Below are 18,449 nucleotides of genomic sequence, written 5' to 3' on the forward strand. Positions count from 1 at the left end.
GGAGTGAAGGTTCTGAGCCCCATGTCAGGTTCCCAAACTCGGGGTCCGGCAACGGGAGGAGGAATTCCTAGAGAATCAGACTTTGAAAGCCAGCGGGATTTGATTGCAGGACTTCGACAGGACTGGGGGAAACAGAGACTCCACTCTTGGAGCACACACACAAAGTAGTGTGCGCATCGGGACCCAGGGGAAGGAAGAGTGACCCCAGGAGAGACTGAACCAGACCTACCTGCTAGTGTTGTAGGGTCTCCTGCAGAGGCAGGGGGTGGCTGTGGCTCACCGTGGGGACAAGGACACTGGCAGCAGAAGTTCTGGGAAGCACTCCTTGGCGTGAGCCCTCCCAGAGTCCGCCATTAGCCCCACCAAAGAGCCCAGGTAGGCTCCAGTGTTGGGTCGCCTCAGGCCAAACAACCAACAGGGAGGGAACCCAGTCCCAGCCATCAGCAGTCAAGCAGATTAAAGTTTTACTGAGCTCTGCCCACTAGAGCAACAGTCAGCTCTACCCACCACCAGTCCCTCCCATCAGGAAACTTGCACAAGCCTCTTAGATAGCCTCATCCACCAGAGGGCGACAGAAGAAGCAAGAAGAACTACAATCCTGCAGCCTGTGGAACAAAAACCACATTCACAGAAAGACAGACAAGATGAAAAGGCAGAGGGCTATGTACAAGATGAAGGAACAAGATAAAACCCCAGAAAAACTACTAAATGGAGTGGAGATAGGCAACCTTCCAGAAAAAGAATTCAGAATAATGGTAGTGAAGATGATCCAGGACCTCGGAAAAAGAATGGAGGCAAAGATTGAGAAGATGCAAGAAATGTTTAACAAAGACCTAGAAGAATTAAAGAACAAAGAAACAGAGATGAACAATACAATAACTGAAATGAAAATTACACTAGAAGGAATCAACAGCAGAATAACTGAGGCAGAAGAACGGATAAGTGACCTGGAAGACAGAATGGTGGAATTCACCGCTGCAGAACAGAATAAAGAAAAAAGAATGAAAAGAAATGAAGACAGCCTAAGAGACCTCTGCGCCAACATTAAATGCAACAACATTCGCATTATAGGGGTCCCAGAAGGAGAAGAGAGAGAGAAAGGACCAGCGAAAATATTTGAAGATATTATAGTCGAAAACTTCCTTAACATGGGAAAGGAAATAGCCACCCAAGTCCAGGAAGCGCAGCGAGTCCCATACAGGATAAACTCAAGGAGAAACACGCCAAGACACATAGTAATCAAATTGGCAAAAATTAAAGACAAAGAAAAATTATTGAAAGCAGCAAGGGAAAAATGACAAATAACCATAGAGAGAGAATCCTAAAGATGCCACCAGAAAACTACTAGAGCTAATCAATGAAGTTGGTAAAGTTGCAGGATACAAAATTAATGCACAGAAGTCTCTTGCATTCCTATAAACTAATGATGAAAAATCTGAAAGAGAAATTAAGGAAACACTCCCATTTACCACTGCAACAAAACGAATAAAATACCTAGGAATAAACCTATCTAGGGAGACAAAAGACCTGTATGCAGAAAACTGTAAGACACTGATGAAGGAAATTAAAGATGATACAAACAGATGGAACGATATACCATGTTCTTGGACCGGAAGAATCAATGTTGTGAAAATGACTATACTACCCAAAGCTATCTACAGATTCAATGCAATCCTGATCAAATTACCAATGGCATTTTTCACAGAACTAGAACAAAAAATCTTAAAATGTATATCGAGACACAAAAGACCCCAAATAGCCCAAGCAATCTTGAGGGAAAAAAAGGGAGCTGGAGGAATCAGACTCCCTGACTTCAGACTATACTACAAAGCTACAATAATCAAGACAATACGGTACTGGCACAAAAACAGAAACATAGATCATAGGAACAAGATAGAAAGCCCAGAGATAAACCCAGGCACCTATGGTCAACTAATCTATGACAAAGGAGGCAAGGATATAAAACGGAGAAAACACAGTCTCTTCAATAAGTGGTGCTGGGAAAACTGGACCCCTACATGTAAAAGAATGAAATTAGAACACTCCCTAACACCATACACAAAAATAAACTCAAAATGGATTAGAGACCTAAATGTAAGACTGGACACTATAAAACTCTTAGAGGAAAACATAGGAAGAACAGTCTTTGACATAAATCACAGCAAGATCTTTTTTGATCCACCTCCTAGAGTAATGGAAATAAAAACAAAAATAAACAAATGGGATCTAATGAAACTTCAAAGCTTTTGCACAGCAAAGGAAACCATAAACAAGACAAAAAGACAACCCTCAGAATGAGAGAAAATATTTGCAAACGAATCAACGGACAAAGGATTAATCTCCAAAATATATAAACAGCTCATGCAGCTCAATATAAGAAAACAAACAACCCAATCCAAAAATGGGCAGAATACCTAAATAGACATTTCTCCAAAGAAGACATACATATGGCCAACAAGCACACGAAAAGCTGCTCAACATCACTAATTATTAGAGAAATGCAAATCAAAACTACAATGAGGTATCACCTCACACCAGTCAGAATGGGCATCATCAGAAAATCTACAAACAACAAATGCTGGAGAGGGTGTGGAGAAATGGGAACCCTCCTGCACTGTTGGTGGGAATGTAAATTGATACAGCCACTATGGAGAACAGTATGGAGGTTCCTTAAAAAACTAAAAAATATAATTACCATATGACCCAGCAATCCCACTACTGGGCATATACCCTGAGAAAACCATAATTCAAAAAGACACATGCACCCCAATGTTCACTGCAGCACTATTTACAATAGCCAGGTCATGGAAGCAATCTAAATGCCCATAGACAGACGAATGGATAAAGATGATGTGGTACATATATACAATTGAATATTACTCAGCCATAAAAAGGAACAAAACTGGGTCATTTGTTGAGACGTGGATGGACCTAGAGTCTGTCATACAGAGTGAAGTAAGTCAGAGAAAAACAAATATCGTATATTAATGCATATATGTGGAACCTAGAAAAATGGTAAAGATGAACCAGTTTGCAGGACAGAAATTGAGACACAGATGTAGAGAACAAACAGTGCAGTGGTTGAGAGTCCGCCTGCTGATGTAGGGGACACGGGTTCGTGCCCCGGTCCGGGAGGATCCCACATGCCACGGAGCGGCTGGGCCCGTGAGCCATGGCCGCTGGGCCTGCACGTCTGGAGCCTGTGCTCCGCAACGGGAGAGGCCACAACAGTGAGAGGCCCACATACTGCAAAAAAAAAAAAAAATTGGGTTTCTTGTAAAAAAAAAAAAATACTAATTCAAAAAGCTATATGCACCCCAATGTTAATAGCAGCATTATTTACAATAGCCAAGATACAGAAGCAACATAAGTGTCCATCAACAGATGAACGGATAAGGAAGATGATATATATATATACATACATATATATATACACACATACACACACACATGGAATATATATATATATATATATTATATATATATATATATATGGACTACTCGGCCATTAAAAAAATGAAATTTTGCAATTTATGACAATATGGATAGACCTGTAGGGTATTATGTTTAGTGAAATGAGGCAGAGAAAGACAAATACTGTATGTTATCAGTTATATGTCGAATCTAAAAAATAAAACAAACAAATGAATGTAACAAACCAGAAACAGACTCACAGATATAGAGAACTAGTGGTTACCAGTGAAGAGAGGGAAGGGGGAGAGACAAGATAAGGGTAGGGGATTAAGAGGTACAAACTACTATGTATAAAACAAGTATGCTACAGGATATAATGTACAGCAAAGGGAATACAGCCAATATTTTATATAGCTTTAAATGGAGTATAATCTATGAGAATTTTGAATCATTAGTTGTATAACACTATAAATCAGCTATGCCTCAATTTTTTAAAAAGTATATGGGAGGAAAATGAATGAATGAAAAAGTTTTTTTTTTAATAACCTTAAATAAACAAACAAGAAAGTGGGCTTCTTTTTTTTTTTTTTTTTTTTTTTTTTTGCAGTATGCGGGCCTTTCACTGTAGTGGCCTCTCCCATTGCGGAGCATAGGCTCCGGACGCGCAGGCTCAGTGGCCATGGCTCACGGGCCCAGCCGCTCCGCGGCATGTGGGATCTTCCCAGACCGGGGCACGAACCCATGTCCCCTGCATCGGCAGGCGGACTCTCGACCACTGAGCCACCACGGAAGCCCGAAAGTGGGTTTCTTGTAAAGGAACCTCATTAGTGCAGTAGGTAGAGTATCAGTCTCATCAAGTAGGTTTCTTGTAGGGAGCATATGGTTGGGTCTTGCTTTTTAATCCAAAATACACTCTCTGCCTATATTTGTGATGTTCAAGCCAGCTATCAGCAAGTTTTTCTGTATAAGGCCAGAGAGTAAATATCTTAGGCTTCTTAAGCCATATGGTCTCTGGCAAGTATTCAAAGCCGCCCCTGTAGCATAAAAGCAGCCTTAGACAACATGTAAACAAATGGGCATGCCTGTGTTCCAACTATAAAAACTTCATTTACAAAACCAGGCAGTCAGTTTGACTGTAGTTTGTTGATCCCTGGTTTAGGGGATCATTTGCTTTTAATATAATTTATGTGATTATTAATATGCTTGCTATTTACTTTCTACTTGTCCCACATTCTCTTTGTTCCCTTTTTCCTCTTTTTTCTCACTTCTTTTGGATTGTGTACAGTTTTATGATTCAGCTTTTCTCCTTGTTGGTTTATCACCTCTAACTATTCGCTACACTACTGCTAGCCCTATATAAACATCAAGGAATATTCCCTCTCTTTCTCCGGCCTCAGGTAGTTTCCTCACACATATGTGCTGATCAGTATTCAGCTAAAGACTGGAGGAGGCTCTTCTGCAGATCTCCAGAGTGCTCTCTCTGTGCAGCTTTCTCCTTCCTGGTACTCTGCCCTGAGAACTTGATCCACTTTGGCCTCCTTACATTCCCAGCAATTCAGGGAGACTTCCAGGCTCTGCCTGGCTTCTTCCTTCCGATACCACAGTCTGGAAGCTATCCAGGCAACTGTAGTGCTCAACTTGTTAGTTTCCCATCCTTCAGAGATCATTTCCATCGTTTCCTGATATCCAATGTCTTCAAAATTGTTTTTTCAAATATTTTGTTCAGGTTTTTTTCTCCATTGTTTCAGGCAGAAGGGGAAATTCAGTCCCTTTTACTCCATCTTGGCCAGAATCAGAAGTTTCCTGATATTTTAAAACATTCTTTGAAAACCAAATTTTAATGGTTATGTAACAATCCAAAGAAAGATGAACCTTAATTTTTCAAAATTATTGCTCTATTGTTGGAACTTTAAAGTTCCTTCAAATTTTAACCACTACAAACAAAAAACTACAATGAATATCCTTAGAAGGAGCTATGCTTTCAAGCTGATATTTGTAGCCCAAGCAACTTTCTGCCACTGGCTTTCCATTTCAGCTTGAAAAAAGCTAAAAAAGAGGTAAAATTAAATATAAAGGTCATGTATCTAGCACATTATACCCTAAAATAACTCAGTGATCTTTCTTTCTGTTTTTTTCTAAACACATGCTTCCCACCCACATTCCATCCCCAATTTAAGGGGGGAGAAGAATAAATGAATGAATGAATTAAGAAAAGAATTCCATAAAAATTTCCCACTGATCTGAAGGACAAGGAATTTATTCTAAAGAGCATCTGTGGAGACTTCCCTGGTGGCAAAGTGGTTAAGAATCCGCCTGCCAATGCAGGGGACACAGGGTTGGACCCTGGTCTGGGAAGATCACACATGCCACGGAGCAACTAAGCCCACGTGCCACAACTACTGAAGCCCACGCACCTAGAGCCCATGCTCCACAACAAGAGAGAAGCCACCGCAATGAGAAGCCCGTGCACTGCAACGAAGAGTAGCCCCCGCTCACTGCAACTAGAGAAAGTCCGTGCTCCACAACAAACACCCGACACAGCCAAAAACAAAAAACAAAAACAAACAAAAAAAAAAAAAACAAGAGTTTTTTTTAAAAAAAATAAATAAACAATAAAGAGCATCTGTGGGAATTCCCTGGCGTTCCAGTGGTTACGACTCCATACTTTCACTGTTTAGGGCCCAGGTTCAACCCCTGGTCAGGGAAATGAGGTCCCACAAGCCACACAGAGCAGCCTAAATAAATAAATAAATAGCATCTGCATCTGACAAGGTAATGCTTTTTAAATATGCCCATCATTACAATTCTTTTTAATCATTCTTAACTTAGAACAGTGTCTAAGTTTATACATAGCATAGAACTGTAGGCTCACAGATTAAAATTAAAAGATATGTCGATATCTTGGATCTTCATCTTTTTGAGGGGTAGGGGAGTCATCCTGAATCTTATAAGCTTGTGATAAAGGTGGAAAAGTATACATGTACACAATTTTGTATGTAGTTGTTCAGAGACCCTCTCATGGCCACCAGACTTAAATTCCTTGCTTTAAAATTATACATGAATAATAGCTACATATTTACCACCAGTTCTTTTATTTTTTCTCATATGTTAAAATCTTAAGATTCTCTAAATCCATGAAATTTAAAAGTAACATAAGCGTAGCAGAAAAACCCCATATATACTCGCTTTGAAGTTAAGACAGATCACAATCCATTCAGTTGTGCCATATAATATTTGTGGGTTTGTACACAAATTACATAACCTCTCTGAGACCCAATCTCCTTATATCTATAAAGTAAAGATATTACCACCTAGTTTTACCTTCAATAAAAAGTAATGGCTATTAGAATAAATTGATAAGTATTAATAAAATTAATACAATCACTACTTTTATGAAGGTAACAATTATTTCAATGTGTCTATGTTTCTTTTGTATTTTGGTGAACAGAAGTATATTAGCTGGGTTTTTTTCAACAAAATTATTAAGAAAGATTAATAATATTTTCTTTAAAACTGATTTTTTATGGGATGATTTTTCATCCTAAATCATTTCATAAATAAGAAATTTTACTGTATTTACTAGTTCATATCTGCATTATGTTATTATGTCTCCATTTTATAATTTCTATGTACTCTGAGACTACTTCAGTTAGTATCTAAGAAGAGGACAATTCATAAAATTTACTCACTGGTCACATTTATTAAGAATATGCTCCATACAAGATGTCTATACAGATCCTGTTCTCAATCAGCTTAGAGTCTAAAATACAGGATAAGGATATGTAAATAAGTAATCACTCCAGGAAAAAAAGAAAGGAATAAGTGTCTCAGAAAAGTTACATAGTGTTATGATTCCAAGACGAAGGGATTACGTGTAACTGGAAGGAAATCAGAAAAAAATTTCATGTGCATAGCATTTAATATTCCTTGAAGGATAAGTGGGATTTTAAAAGATAAGCATGGTTTTAAAAATGATGTACTAGGTTTTCTTGTATACAACTTACATCTCAACAAAATTGATTTAAAAAGAAAGAATGAAAACAAGAAAAGAAAGAACGAACAAACGTACACACTCTCGGCAGAGGCAACACATTTAACAAACGTACTGCAAGTACCAACAGTGAGACTGAGACTTAAAATGAGAATTGGGACCCATATTCCCTTGAGGAGGGTTCCTTCTAGGCTCCCCTCTCTTTTCATTCTGTATACTGACTATGTGATCTCATTCACCCCTATACACTTATGACTCCAACCAGGTCTCTTACTCAAACTTCTATCTCTGAACCCCCATATACAACTACTATACAATGTCTGCATTTTATCTGGGTGTACCAGAGGTAACTTACATTAACACATCCAAAATTAAACTTAGCATACTGCCCATAAACATGTTCCTCCATTGGTTTACTTGTCAGATTCCTAACACCCAGACCACAAAAACTCAGATGTCATTCTAGATTTCTGTCAGTCATACATAACTGGTTGGTCACTAAGCCCCCTATGTTCAATCTATGCTGCCATAGCAAGTGAATCTTTTTTTTTTTTTTTTTTTTTTGGCCACGCCATGCAGTTTGTGGGATCTTAGTTCCCTGACCAGGGATTGAACCTGGGCCCCAGCAGTGAACACGCTGAGTCCTAACCACTGGACTGCCAGGGAATTCCCCACAAGTGAATCTTAATTGGTCTTCCAACCTCCATCTCATCATTCCCTTGACCTTTGATACTGCCTATAATACTATACTCTTAAATGCAAATCAAATCAAATCACTTTCTGTCTCAAAACCACCCAGTGGCCCCTTATCATCTAGAGAATTAACTCTGGAATCCTTACACAGGATCAAATGAAGATAGGGAACTTAGTATGACATTTATTTATCTGCAGGACTCCCCGCTAAGAAGCCTTTAGGCATCTCTCAGGCCAGAGGTGCGTATCTCCAGCACTGAACACAATTTACACACAGAAAATATTTCATAAATGGATGCTCAGTAAATGGAGATTCAGTGAGTGGAGAAGTGAGTGACTTTCTCACTATTCCTCCACAGACACTCTACTTTCCAGCCATATTCTCTTTTTTTTTGTACCTTTGTACACTACTTTTCTCAGCCTAAGATGAATGCCCTTTGTAATCTTGTTCATCTCCAGCGTCTTCTCCTCTGTGCTCTACTCACACTGCACATATGTCTAATACACACCTTATGAAACTGCATTACAATCGTCTGCTGCTGCCTCAAGACAAAATTCAAAATTGCCACCTCTGTGCTACCTCTACACCTTAATCATCTATTACAATTACCAATAGTTAGATATTTGTCACTCCTATAAAACAGTGAGTTTCTAGATAGGAAGGACTGTAGCTTATTTATTAACTGTTATGGGCTGAACTGTGTTCTTCCCAAAAATTCATATGTTGAGACTATAACCCCCAATATCTCAGAATGTTACTGTATTTGGAGTAGAGACTTTAAAGAAGTAATCAAGGTAAAAGAAGGTCATAAGAGCAGGCCCTAATCTAATCTGACTTGTGTACTTATAAGGAGAGGAAATTTGGACACACACAAGAGACACCAGGGGTGCATGGACACAAAGAAAAGACCACGTAAGGACAGAGCAAGAAGGCAGCCTCCGAAAACAAAGAGGCTTCAGAAGAAACCAAATCTGCCAACACCTTGATTTTGGACTTTTAGCCTCCAGAACTATGGGTAAATCAATTTCTGTAGTTTAAGCCACACAGTCTGTGGTATTTTGTTAAGGAAGTCCTAGCAAATTAATACTATAACATATAGCATAATGTATTTCACACAGTAATTATTCAATATGTATTACTGATCTGAATATCTCCATCTCAAGAGGCAAGGACTGTCACAGTACTCTAAGCACTCAGCTCAGTAACGGCACATGATACTTACAAATACTAATAGAAAATATGAATGAGTTTGACTGAAGCATAGCCCATAGAGGGCTCCAAAAGCTGGGGTGAATCTGTGAGCTTTATTCCTAAACAACTGGTACAAAACAGAAAATTTTGAGAATACTACAAGACTAGGCCTGAAATTTCATCAAAATTAGTTAAATGAGGGTATGTATGTGAATGCACTTGAGGGCTAGAGGGGGCATGTGGTACAAGACAAAGAATGGGGAGCAGTTAAACATAAAATATATCACATATTTAAAAGATAATAATTAGGATCAAATATCTGATACTAGTCACATTTAGAACCTACAAACTAAAATTCTTCCGGCTAACATATTTAACTTTTGTCCACTTTATCCTCAAGGGAGAATCTGGGTAAACACTTAGGTAACATGTACAGCTTCCAGAATGCTGGCTTTTGTCTTCTATGTACATGCTAGTTTTTTTCCCCAAATGGCCAAGTGTTCTGCAAAACAGAACACTGTAAGCTTTCAAATACTCCTGGGAGCTTGTAAAAGTAATACAACATTCATGTAATTTCCACTTGCTACACAACAGACCCTGAGGTTATTTTCCTAATACATAACAAGTTGTTCTGTTGCTAAGAAGAAAAAAAGGGCTCTTGACTGAAGATATGAAAAAATCTGAACAGAGCCGAAATCATGCTTTTGAATTATATGACACTTTTTGCATCTAAAACACTATAGAAATAAAGTTACAAGTGTATCATGTCAACTCTAACTGTGAGATAGAGCCATATTCTTTGATTATACAACTGCATTCTGTAGTAAAAGGTTATTATGCACCAGAAATCATGGCTTCTTTCATAAAAGCAATATTATTTCAATGTGGTTATAATTAAGTTACACAGGGTGGGGTTGGAGGAGAATCTGGATTGATTCTTTCTACTGGCTTTTTCTAACCGCTCAAATTCATTTTTCACTATCAGTCCCTAGATTTGTTCCAAAATAGGATTAAATTTTAAATGTGGTCCAGGGAATATACTAATAAGCACAAAGTACAAAGGGTCATTCTAAAGCAAGTATGTAGGTACCCACTAAGGAAACAATTTATAACAAATTAAAGCATAATTTAAATAATAATGACAACAAGAATAAATATATGAATGACTAATCTTTTTTTTTTTTTTTTTTTTTTTTTTTTTTTTTTGCGGTACGTGGGCCTCTCACTGTTGTGGCCTCTCCCGTTGCGGAGCACAGGCTCCGGACGCGCAGGCTCAGCGGCCATGGCTCACGGGCCCAGCCGCTCCACGGCATGTGGGATCTTCCTGGACCGGGGCACGAACCCGTGTCCCCTACATCGGCAGGCGGACTCTCAACCACTGCGCCACCAGGGAAGCCCTGAATGACTAATCTTTATGGAATACTTCTCACATCTCAGGCACTATGCTAAGGGCCTAACATATTCAAGTTGAACCACATGAAAATGGCAATTTCATAAGGTTTAACCTAATACATTTTCTCATCTAATCCTTACAACTACCCAGTGACAAAAGTACTATAATTATCCCTATTTGCAGTTAAGGGAACTAAAATTTAGAGGACTTAACTTGATCAAGTTAAAGAACTAGGAAATAAAACTGGGACTGAAGCCTAGGTGTACATCCAAAGCCCAGGCTCTCCTTACCTACTGCACAGTTTCAGTAACCTCTATGTCTTGAAAAACTAACAGGATGGGAGTGTAGGCACTCAAGTACTCTCACACACTGCTCAAGGCCACTATACAGACACTTGTGCAACTGTACCTTCACCAAGAACACAGCAAGGGAATCAAAGGAGACTGACAGCCAGCCCATTCTTTACTAGCCAAACTGTGGCCCTGTTGCAGATGCCATCTACACTGAAAAGGAGATTCTCTCAGTCACACAAAACTGCTATATTGGTTAACAAGTGACCCTGATGATGCTAGAAGATTTTTTAAATTGTGAGAAAGTTTTAACAACACAGTTTAAAAGCCTTAAAAGAGATTATTATACAATCTTTGATCCAGAAATTTCACTCTAAGGAATGTATCTTTAGGAAATAATTAAGGATATACATAAAATTTATGCCATATTCATCAGTGTTATAATAGAGAAAAAAGCTAAAAAATCTAATATGTCCAACAATAGGGTAGTAGCTACTATAATACATCCACATGATAAAAATTATGTGGTAAAAATACATTAACTCATAACCTTTTCACAAAATATTACATGAATGAAAATGTTTACAAAAGTTATATTTTCATTTTAGTAAATATTATTCATACATGTATTTCATATATAATATCTGTGTATGTGTGTGTGTGGCAGAGAGAGAGGGAGGGAGGGAGAGAGGGAAAGAGAAAGAGAGAAAACACCAGGTAACATGATTATAGGTTGCTTTAATTTTCTTCGTTTTTATCCTCATAAATTTTTCTGATATACAGTGAAAAGTAAAAAAAACAAAAACAAAAACCTAAACAACAATAAGATATATATGTCCTGATACAAAGGTTAAAAACTGTTAGAAACCAAGAGTAGCTATATAAAAGTTTATTCTGCCTCTTAACTTGGAATTAAAGTATGCAATTTACTGTGGTCTAAACTAAGACAAGAAATACTTAACTTCATGTAGAAATGAGAAATCCAGGTCATTCTAACAGGTGGCCTGATTTAAGAACCACTGTCCATAAATACAGACATAAAGCAGAAACTGTATTCGGAATATCTTTAGATAACTGGAAGTCTGCGTTAATTTTTTAAAAATAAAAAGCATCTTACTTGTATATCATCTGTTGAAGAAACAGAATTCTCAACAGAGTGAGAAAAAGAGTAATGACCCCTCCCAGCTGGGAAAGGGCCTGGCACTATCAGCCAGGCCTTGGTGTATTCATATGAAACATAAAAACAATTTTAGGGACTTCCCTGGTGGTCCAGGGGTTAAGAATCTGCCTTCCAATGCAGGGGAAACAGGTTCCATCCCTGGTCGGGGTACTGAGATCCCACATGCCTTAGGGCAACTAATCCCACGCGCCACAACTACTGAGTCCACACACTATGGAGCCCATGTGCCACAACTAGAGAGAAGCCTGCACAACGCAACGAAGATCCTGTGTGCTGCAATTAAGACGCGACACAGCAAAATAAATAAAATAATTTTTAAAAATGAAAAATAAAAAAAAACATAAACAATTTTACAGAACACCACTCTGTGACCATGGTGGATCAAGATAAAAACAAGACCACTCCATAATCATGTCTGAACACAGACAAAAGTATGAACACTTTCCTAACCACAAAAATAACCAAATATAATCCTATCCTGGGTAAGATGAATGACTGCCCCTTCTTTACCAATCACAACTTTATCCTGGCTCCATTCTTCTTGCCTTCCAGGTTCTTAAAATACCTAGTCCCCAAATTATTCCCACTTCCTAAGACCATCTAATCCACTGCAAAGCCTTACTTCCTTAAACCCTCCCCAAAATCACTTAATGCTAGCTCAAATCCTGTATGGCTCCCCATGATATACATTCTCTTTTATTACAATGTATCAATAAATTCATCTTGTTTAACTACAGATTATTCCTGGAGGTCTCCCCTGGAGGGCATTAACAGAGTTGGGACTACAGATTTGAGTACAGGGTGGGATTAAGAGTAAAATAATAAAATTATATAAAAATACATGCAGTCTATAGAACAGATAACGTCTATCTACCTAAAGGGGGTCTTTTGATAAGTAAACTTATCCACAATAAGTTTCCACAAATTCGAAATTACCAGTGTCTATCAGCACTGGTGATGTTGACTAAATAAATAAATCTTAAATTCTCAACTGTTCAGTTTTCCATCTTACCTGAAAAAAATAAGAATCTAAGTATAAAAAGTGAAAGGTAAATCAAGAAACTAAACCCTGAACACAATACTTAGAATAATAAAATCCTCTAATCTAAATATATTATCTAATAATTTAATAAATGAATTAGCAAATATTATATATAGGATGGATAAACAACAAGGTCCTACTGTATAGCACAGGGAACTACATTCAACACCTCGTGATAAACCATAATGGAAAAGAATATGAAAAAGAATATATATATGTATAACTGAGTCATTTTGCTGTACAGCAGAAATTAAACACAACATTGTAAATCAACTATACATCAATAAAATTTTTAAAAAAGAATAAAATCTTCTAATTTAAATATATTATTTAGTAATTTAACAAATGAATTTAATAATTAAATATTTAAGTATATTATTAGTTCCTCATCAAGAAGTTTCTAAATACAGTAATATGTCATTAAGATTAATTTATCTACCTGAAATATAGTCAAGTTTTATTTAAATTTTAAACTATCTTGTCATTGATCACCAAAGTCAACCCTGCCCAGTGCATCCTTACCTCCTGGGTCCTTATCTGGATTGTACTCTAAAGCATTGCTACAGATGAGGTCAATATCTTTCAGGAAATCCTTAGCAGTCAGGTAATTATGCTTATCAATTTTAGTGATTACTGTTGATAAATCCATTGGTTCCTTGATTACTTCAAGATAATCTGAAACCTAAAACAGGATATTTTAATGAAAATTACTTCTGATATTTCATATAATCTACTCATAAAAACACAAAACAAAACCGTACAGTTATTTTAAAATTAAATCTAGATATCTAGGAAATAATTACAGATAAGGATAAAATTATAGAACAATTTATGCCACTAAAGATACTATGTCATACTTTCCATGAAAAGCTTCAGTTTCAAGTCACATCTAAATCAACTCTGAAAAGTTTCTCATCTTGAAATATGAAACAAACTGTGTCAGCTTTTTTTTTTTTTTAAATCCTTTGGACACACCTGAGAAGAAAATGTATTGGTAAAAATACCCAGCAAGCATCAATAAATGTTACCTCAAGAAAAAAATTTTTTAAGGAAAATAAAAAGAAACAGATATTTTTTTCTTATTATTAGAGATGTTCTAGGGTAAATCTCTTTAAAATCTCTAAACAAAAAAATTATCTTTTTCAGTTTTCCAGGATGAATCGTTTCATGGAAAGAGTTTTCTGCTCCTTTGGATTCATTACAAACATTCTGAGTCAACTGTATAACAAAAGTAAGTATTGCTTTCATGACTAGAAAAAGTTTACTGGCCTTGTCCCTAAATATAAACAAATCTACCAGCAAAAAAATACATTTTCCTCAGTGTGATTTTCTGGGAGATAACCCAAAATAGAGATATTGGTCATGACTGCCCAATAAATTGTATGTTTTGTATCATTTGACCAATAAGAAAGCTCTTCCAACCTATATATCCACAGGTATACCTTGTTTTATTGCACTTGCCTTTACTGCGCTTTGCAGATATTGCATTTTTTTAGAAACTGAAGGTTTGTGGCAACCCTGTGTTGTCAGATGATGGTTAGCATTTTTAGCAATAAAGTATTTTTTGATTAAGGTATGTACATTTTTTGTAGACATAATGCCATTGCATACTTAAAGAAGACTACACTACAGTGTACACATAACTTTATATACACTGGGAAACCAAAGAATTCGTGTGACTCACTTTATTGCAATATTCACTTTACTGCAGTGGTCTAGAACTGAACCCACAATATCTTCAAGGTGTGTATGACTGTATTGTCTTCCTTAATGCAAATCTCAAATCAAGTAATTAGGTCTGACATAAACACAGTCTTAGAAATGTCCAATTAGTCCGGGACCAAATTCTGGGAATAGGGTAATTTCTGTTCTATGAAACTAAAGGCTAGTTTTCTCCATTGCAGATGGCACTGATGCTATTTGGGATTTTTTTTTTGGCCTCGGCATGTGGGATCTTCCCCAGCCAGGGATCAAACTCATGCCCCCTGCATTGGGAGCGTGGAGCCTTAACCACTGGACCACCAGTGCAGTCCACTGATGCCTTTTTTAAAATTTACATATTGAATATATATTCATATGAATAAATACACATATATGCATATACAAAAACATATGCATATATATACACATACATATTATTTATATGTTTTTAAATTTTTAGGTAGATGTGTGTGCATGTTTTAATTTATTTTTCATTCTCTAGGAGCTAAAAAGCCAGCCAATCTCCTTATAGGGGAGATAGTGGAGCTATACTCAACAAGGAACAGTCCAGAAGGTATGAGTTGGATCCTTGGCTCTGACAATTGACATGTATTGTGTACACGTGGAAAACATTTAATAAACTTTTGCACTATAAAAATTTATATTACTAAAGACCATAAAATTTTAGCACCTATGCTTATTTAAATTCAACGCTTATTTTCTAAACTTTTGTTTCCTCTGCAACTTGCTTTGGAATTTGATAAAGTTTTTAGACATTTCAAATTCATTATTTTAATACAAGTTTTTGTGTTTTAGGTTATCAAAATGTTATCTTAGTTTCCTCTATCTGTCCCAGAGACCCCTAAGTTTTCAGCCTTAAAAGTAAACAAAGAAGCAGTAGCAAAATGAACCTAAGGAAAAAAAAAAAAAAAAAAAGGAAGGGCTTCCCTGGTGGTGCAGTGGTTGAGAGTCCGCCTACCGATGCAGGGGACATGGGTCCATGCCCCGGTCCGGGAAGATCCCACATGCTGCGGAGCGGCTGGGCCTGTGAGCCATGGCCGCTGAGCCTGCGTGTCCGGAGCCTGTGCTCCGCAACGGGAGAGGCCACAGCAGTGAGAGGCCCGCGTACCGCAAAAAAAAAAAAAAAAAAAGGAAAAAGAAAAACATCACCCTAAAATTAATGTTTCAACTGACCAACATCTTCTATCCCCTTCCACTGCCTTACCATCATTTATAAAACTTTCAATCTATCACAGATGGCATTTGAAATGTGACAATCTCTTCTGGTTAGACAGAAAAAGCTTTCCTGGACAAAGGCAAAACTGGTTCACTCCCAGCATAGGAGGCTGACTTGGGGGCAAGTCCTTATCAATTAAGTGTCAGAGTTCCCATACCCAATTTGAAATAAAAATAAACATTTATAACAATCTTTAAAGTGGGCTGATAGTTTTAAGACTTTCTGAAAATACCACGAGGGAAAAAATATGCTTCACGAATATAAAATATGTATTAATTGCAAGAGCAAATAGACAAGTCCTGTTATTCCACTAGAAAAAGATTGACAGCCGTGATATAAAGAATGTGGACTTCGAATTTTAAGAAACATTGAGTGTTGGCTGTGTCACTTGCCAATAAGCCTCAGTTTCTTCAACTGCAACATAATAATGACCTTGTGGGGTTGCTGAAAGGATCAAATGGCTAAAACTATGTATTGTGGATAAATATACAAATAAAATTAAACACAGTCCCTTTATTCCCAAAAGGGGGAGGTGGGGGGAATAGATATTTTCAGGTTTTCCAAGGGGAAAAAACATAATGCTAGCTCACAGGCATAGATGAGGTAATGATTCCAAAGGAATCTGTTCTGATCCAAGAGTACAGATTTCACAATGAGGACACAACATTAAACTCTGCATCACTCCATAATTCAAATTTTAAAAAAGATGAAGAAAAAAATTAAAACTAAAAACACCAAAGCTGTTCAAACATGGAGTCTGAACTATAAGAAGAATGCCAGTAAAGACTGCATTATGTGCATCCACACACTATATTATCCCAGGATAAAACAAAATAAAATTTATTCTACAGTATTATAGTAGATTCCAAATGGAAAATTTCTTTTCTCATCATCACAAACCATGCTCCCACAAGGACACAAAACAATACACATAGAAAGTGAGAAATTTTCCACTCAGAGCAGAGAAAATTCTTGGAGAGAAAAATAATAGGCTGTGCTTATAACCTCATACAGCATCTTAGTCACAGACATTTCCAAAATATGAAAGACAAATTTCAGGTTTCTTAGCTACCTCTTTCAGTAAGGTATACCCAATTTGGGAAATGCCAATTTTAATTGGTATTGATTGGTTAATACCAATATTCTTTTGGAAAGCAGGATTTATCCTGGAATAAAAATAGTCTAGTATGGACATTTCACTAAAGTAACTTTTAATCCTCTTCTTAAATTGAAGAGTAGGAGATCACAAAGATCAATACTAATCAAGAGGACATATACAAATTGTCATTAATTTCATCCAAAAGTCACCAGATGTTTGCTGGTGACATTGGTAGTTATCACATGGATTAAAATTTTACAGGCTAGGGGTAATATTCATCCATGCCTTTGTTTTTTTCCTTCCAAAAAAAGATGTCAACATTTTTTTCTTTTAGCCAGTTCAACTTCACTGTTTGCACACTACTGAAACAAGACCTCTTCAATATCCACCGGTTTGCTGAAGATGTTAAAGCGTTTATCTGTGGCCAGCCTCTTGGTTACATCCCTGAGAAACAACCGCAACTCTCTTAAAGTATTTTCCTCCTGGTCCTCCATCCGAATTTTTTCTGATTCTGATAACTGACGAGGTGGAGAAGGTAGTGCAAGTGGAAGAACTTCCATAGCACAAAGACCTAAAGAAAGTAGAAGAAAATGTTAAGATTCCAACATGGCAGGGTCAGGACCTCAATTACTTTTCTGGCACTCTCTCAAAATGTTTTTTTAAGAAAAGGAGAATTCCAAATACATGTGAACCATGTGAATTCAGCAAGTAAAAATTTAAATGGAAACCGAAAGTACGTTAGGGAATAGCTTTACTTTTATAAAATAACTTACAACAGGTCGTCTTTAAAGCACAAATGATATGATATTTAATAATTTGATTCTGAGATATTATTTACATACAACTTTAAGAAAAAGATTTCGGATCAACATAAATATCTTCAGGTGAAGTACTTGTATACTGATTTGCTGAAGTCAACCTTATTTAAAGACTGTTTCTCAAAATGAGGTTGCCTTATATGCATGAAATTTAAACGGGCAAAGAATAATTCTTTGATCCTTCCCATTCCCAAAGACTTCTAATTTTAGACAAGTCTCCTACCCTCATATTCTTACTACAACACAGTTGGGATAGTAAACGGCACCTGCAGGGAGTGGGAAAAAAAAAAAGTAGTAACTAAAAAAGAATCCCAAAGACATGAAGAAGATGGAAAAGCCAGGCTTAAGTGTGATATATAAAATCTATGGTATTCACTATCTACTGTAAAACAAACAAAA

At 36.9% G+C, this 18,449-nt stretch overlaps 1 protein-coding gene across 2 annotated transcripts in view; it reads right to left on the bottom strand.

The window, feature by feature from the left end:
- The window catches only part of ATAD2B (ATPase family AAA domain containing 2B), a 150,955-nt gene that overhangs the window by 19,676 nt on the left and 112,830 nt on the right, over positions 1-18,449 (bottom strand). The window contains exons 21-22 of one of the 2 annotated variants that reach the window (XM_060117295.1): positions 17,622-17,803; positions 13,718-13,877 (exon numbers count right to left, since the gene is read on the bottom strand). In XM_060117295.1, coding sequence (XP_059973278.1) covers positions 13,718-13,877; positions 17,622-17,803 — 342 coding nt within the window. Of the gene's footprint in view, positions 1-13,717; positions 13,878-17,606; positions 17,804-18,449 lie in introns of both variants that reach the window. The other variant, XM_060117294.1, reaches the window with a different exon arrangement.

Source organism: Mesoplodon densirostris, chromosome 14 (genome assembly GCF_025265405.1).
Source record: "Mesoplodon densirostris isolate mMesDen1 chromosome 14, mMesDen1 primary haplotype, whole genome shotgun sequence".
In the NCBI taxonomy this organism is placed as follows: domain Eukaryota; kingdom Metazoa; phylum Chordata; class Mammalia; order Artiodactyla; family Ziphiidae; genus Mesoplodon; species Mesoplodon densirostris.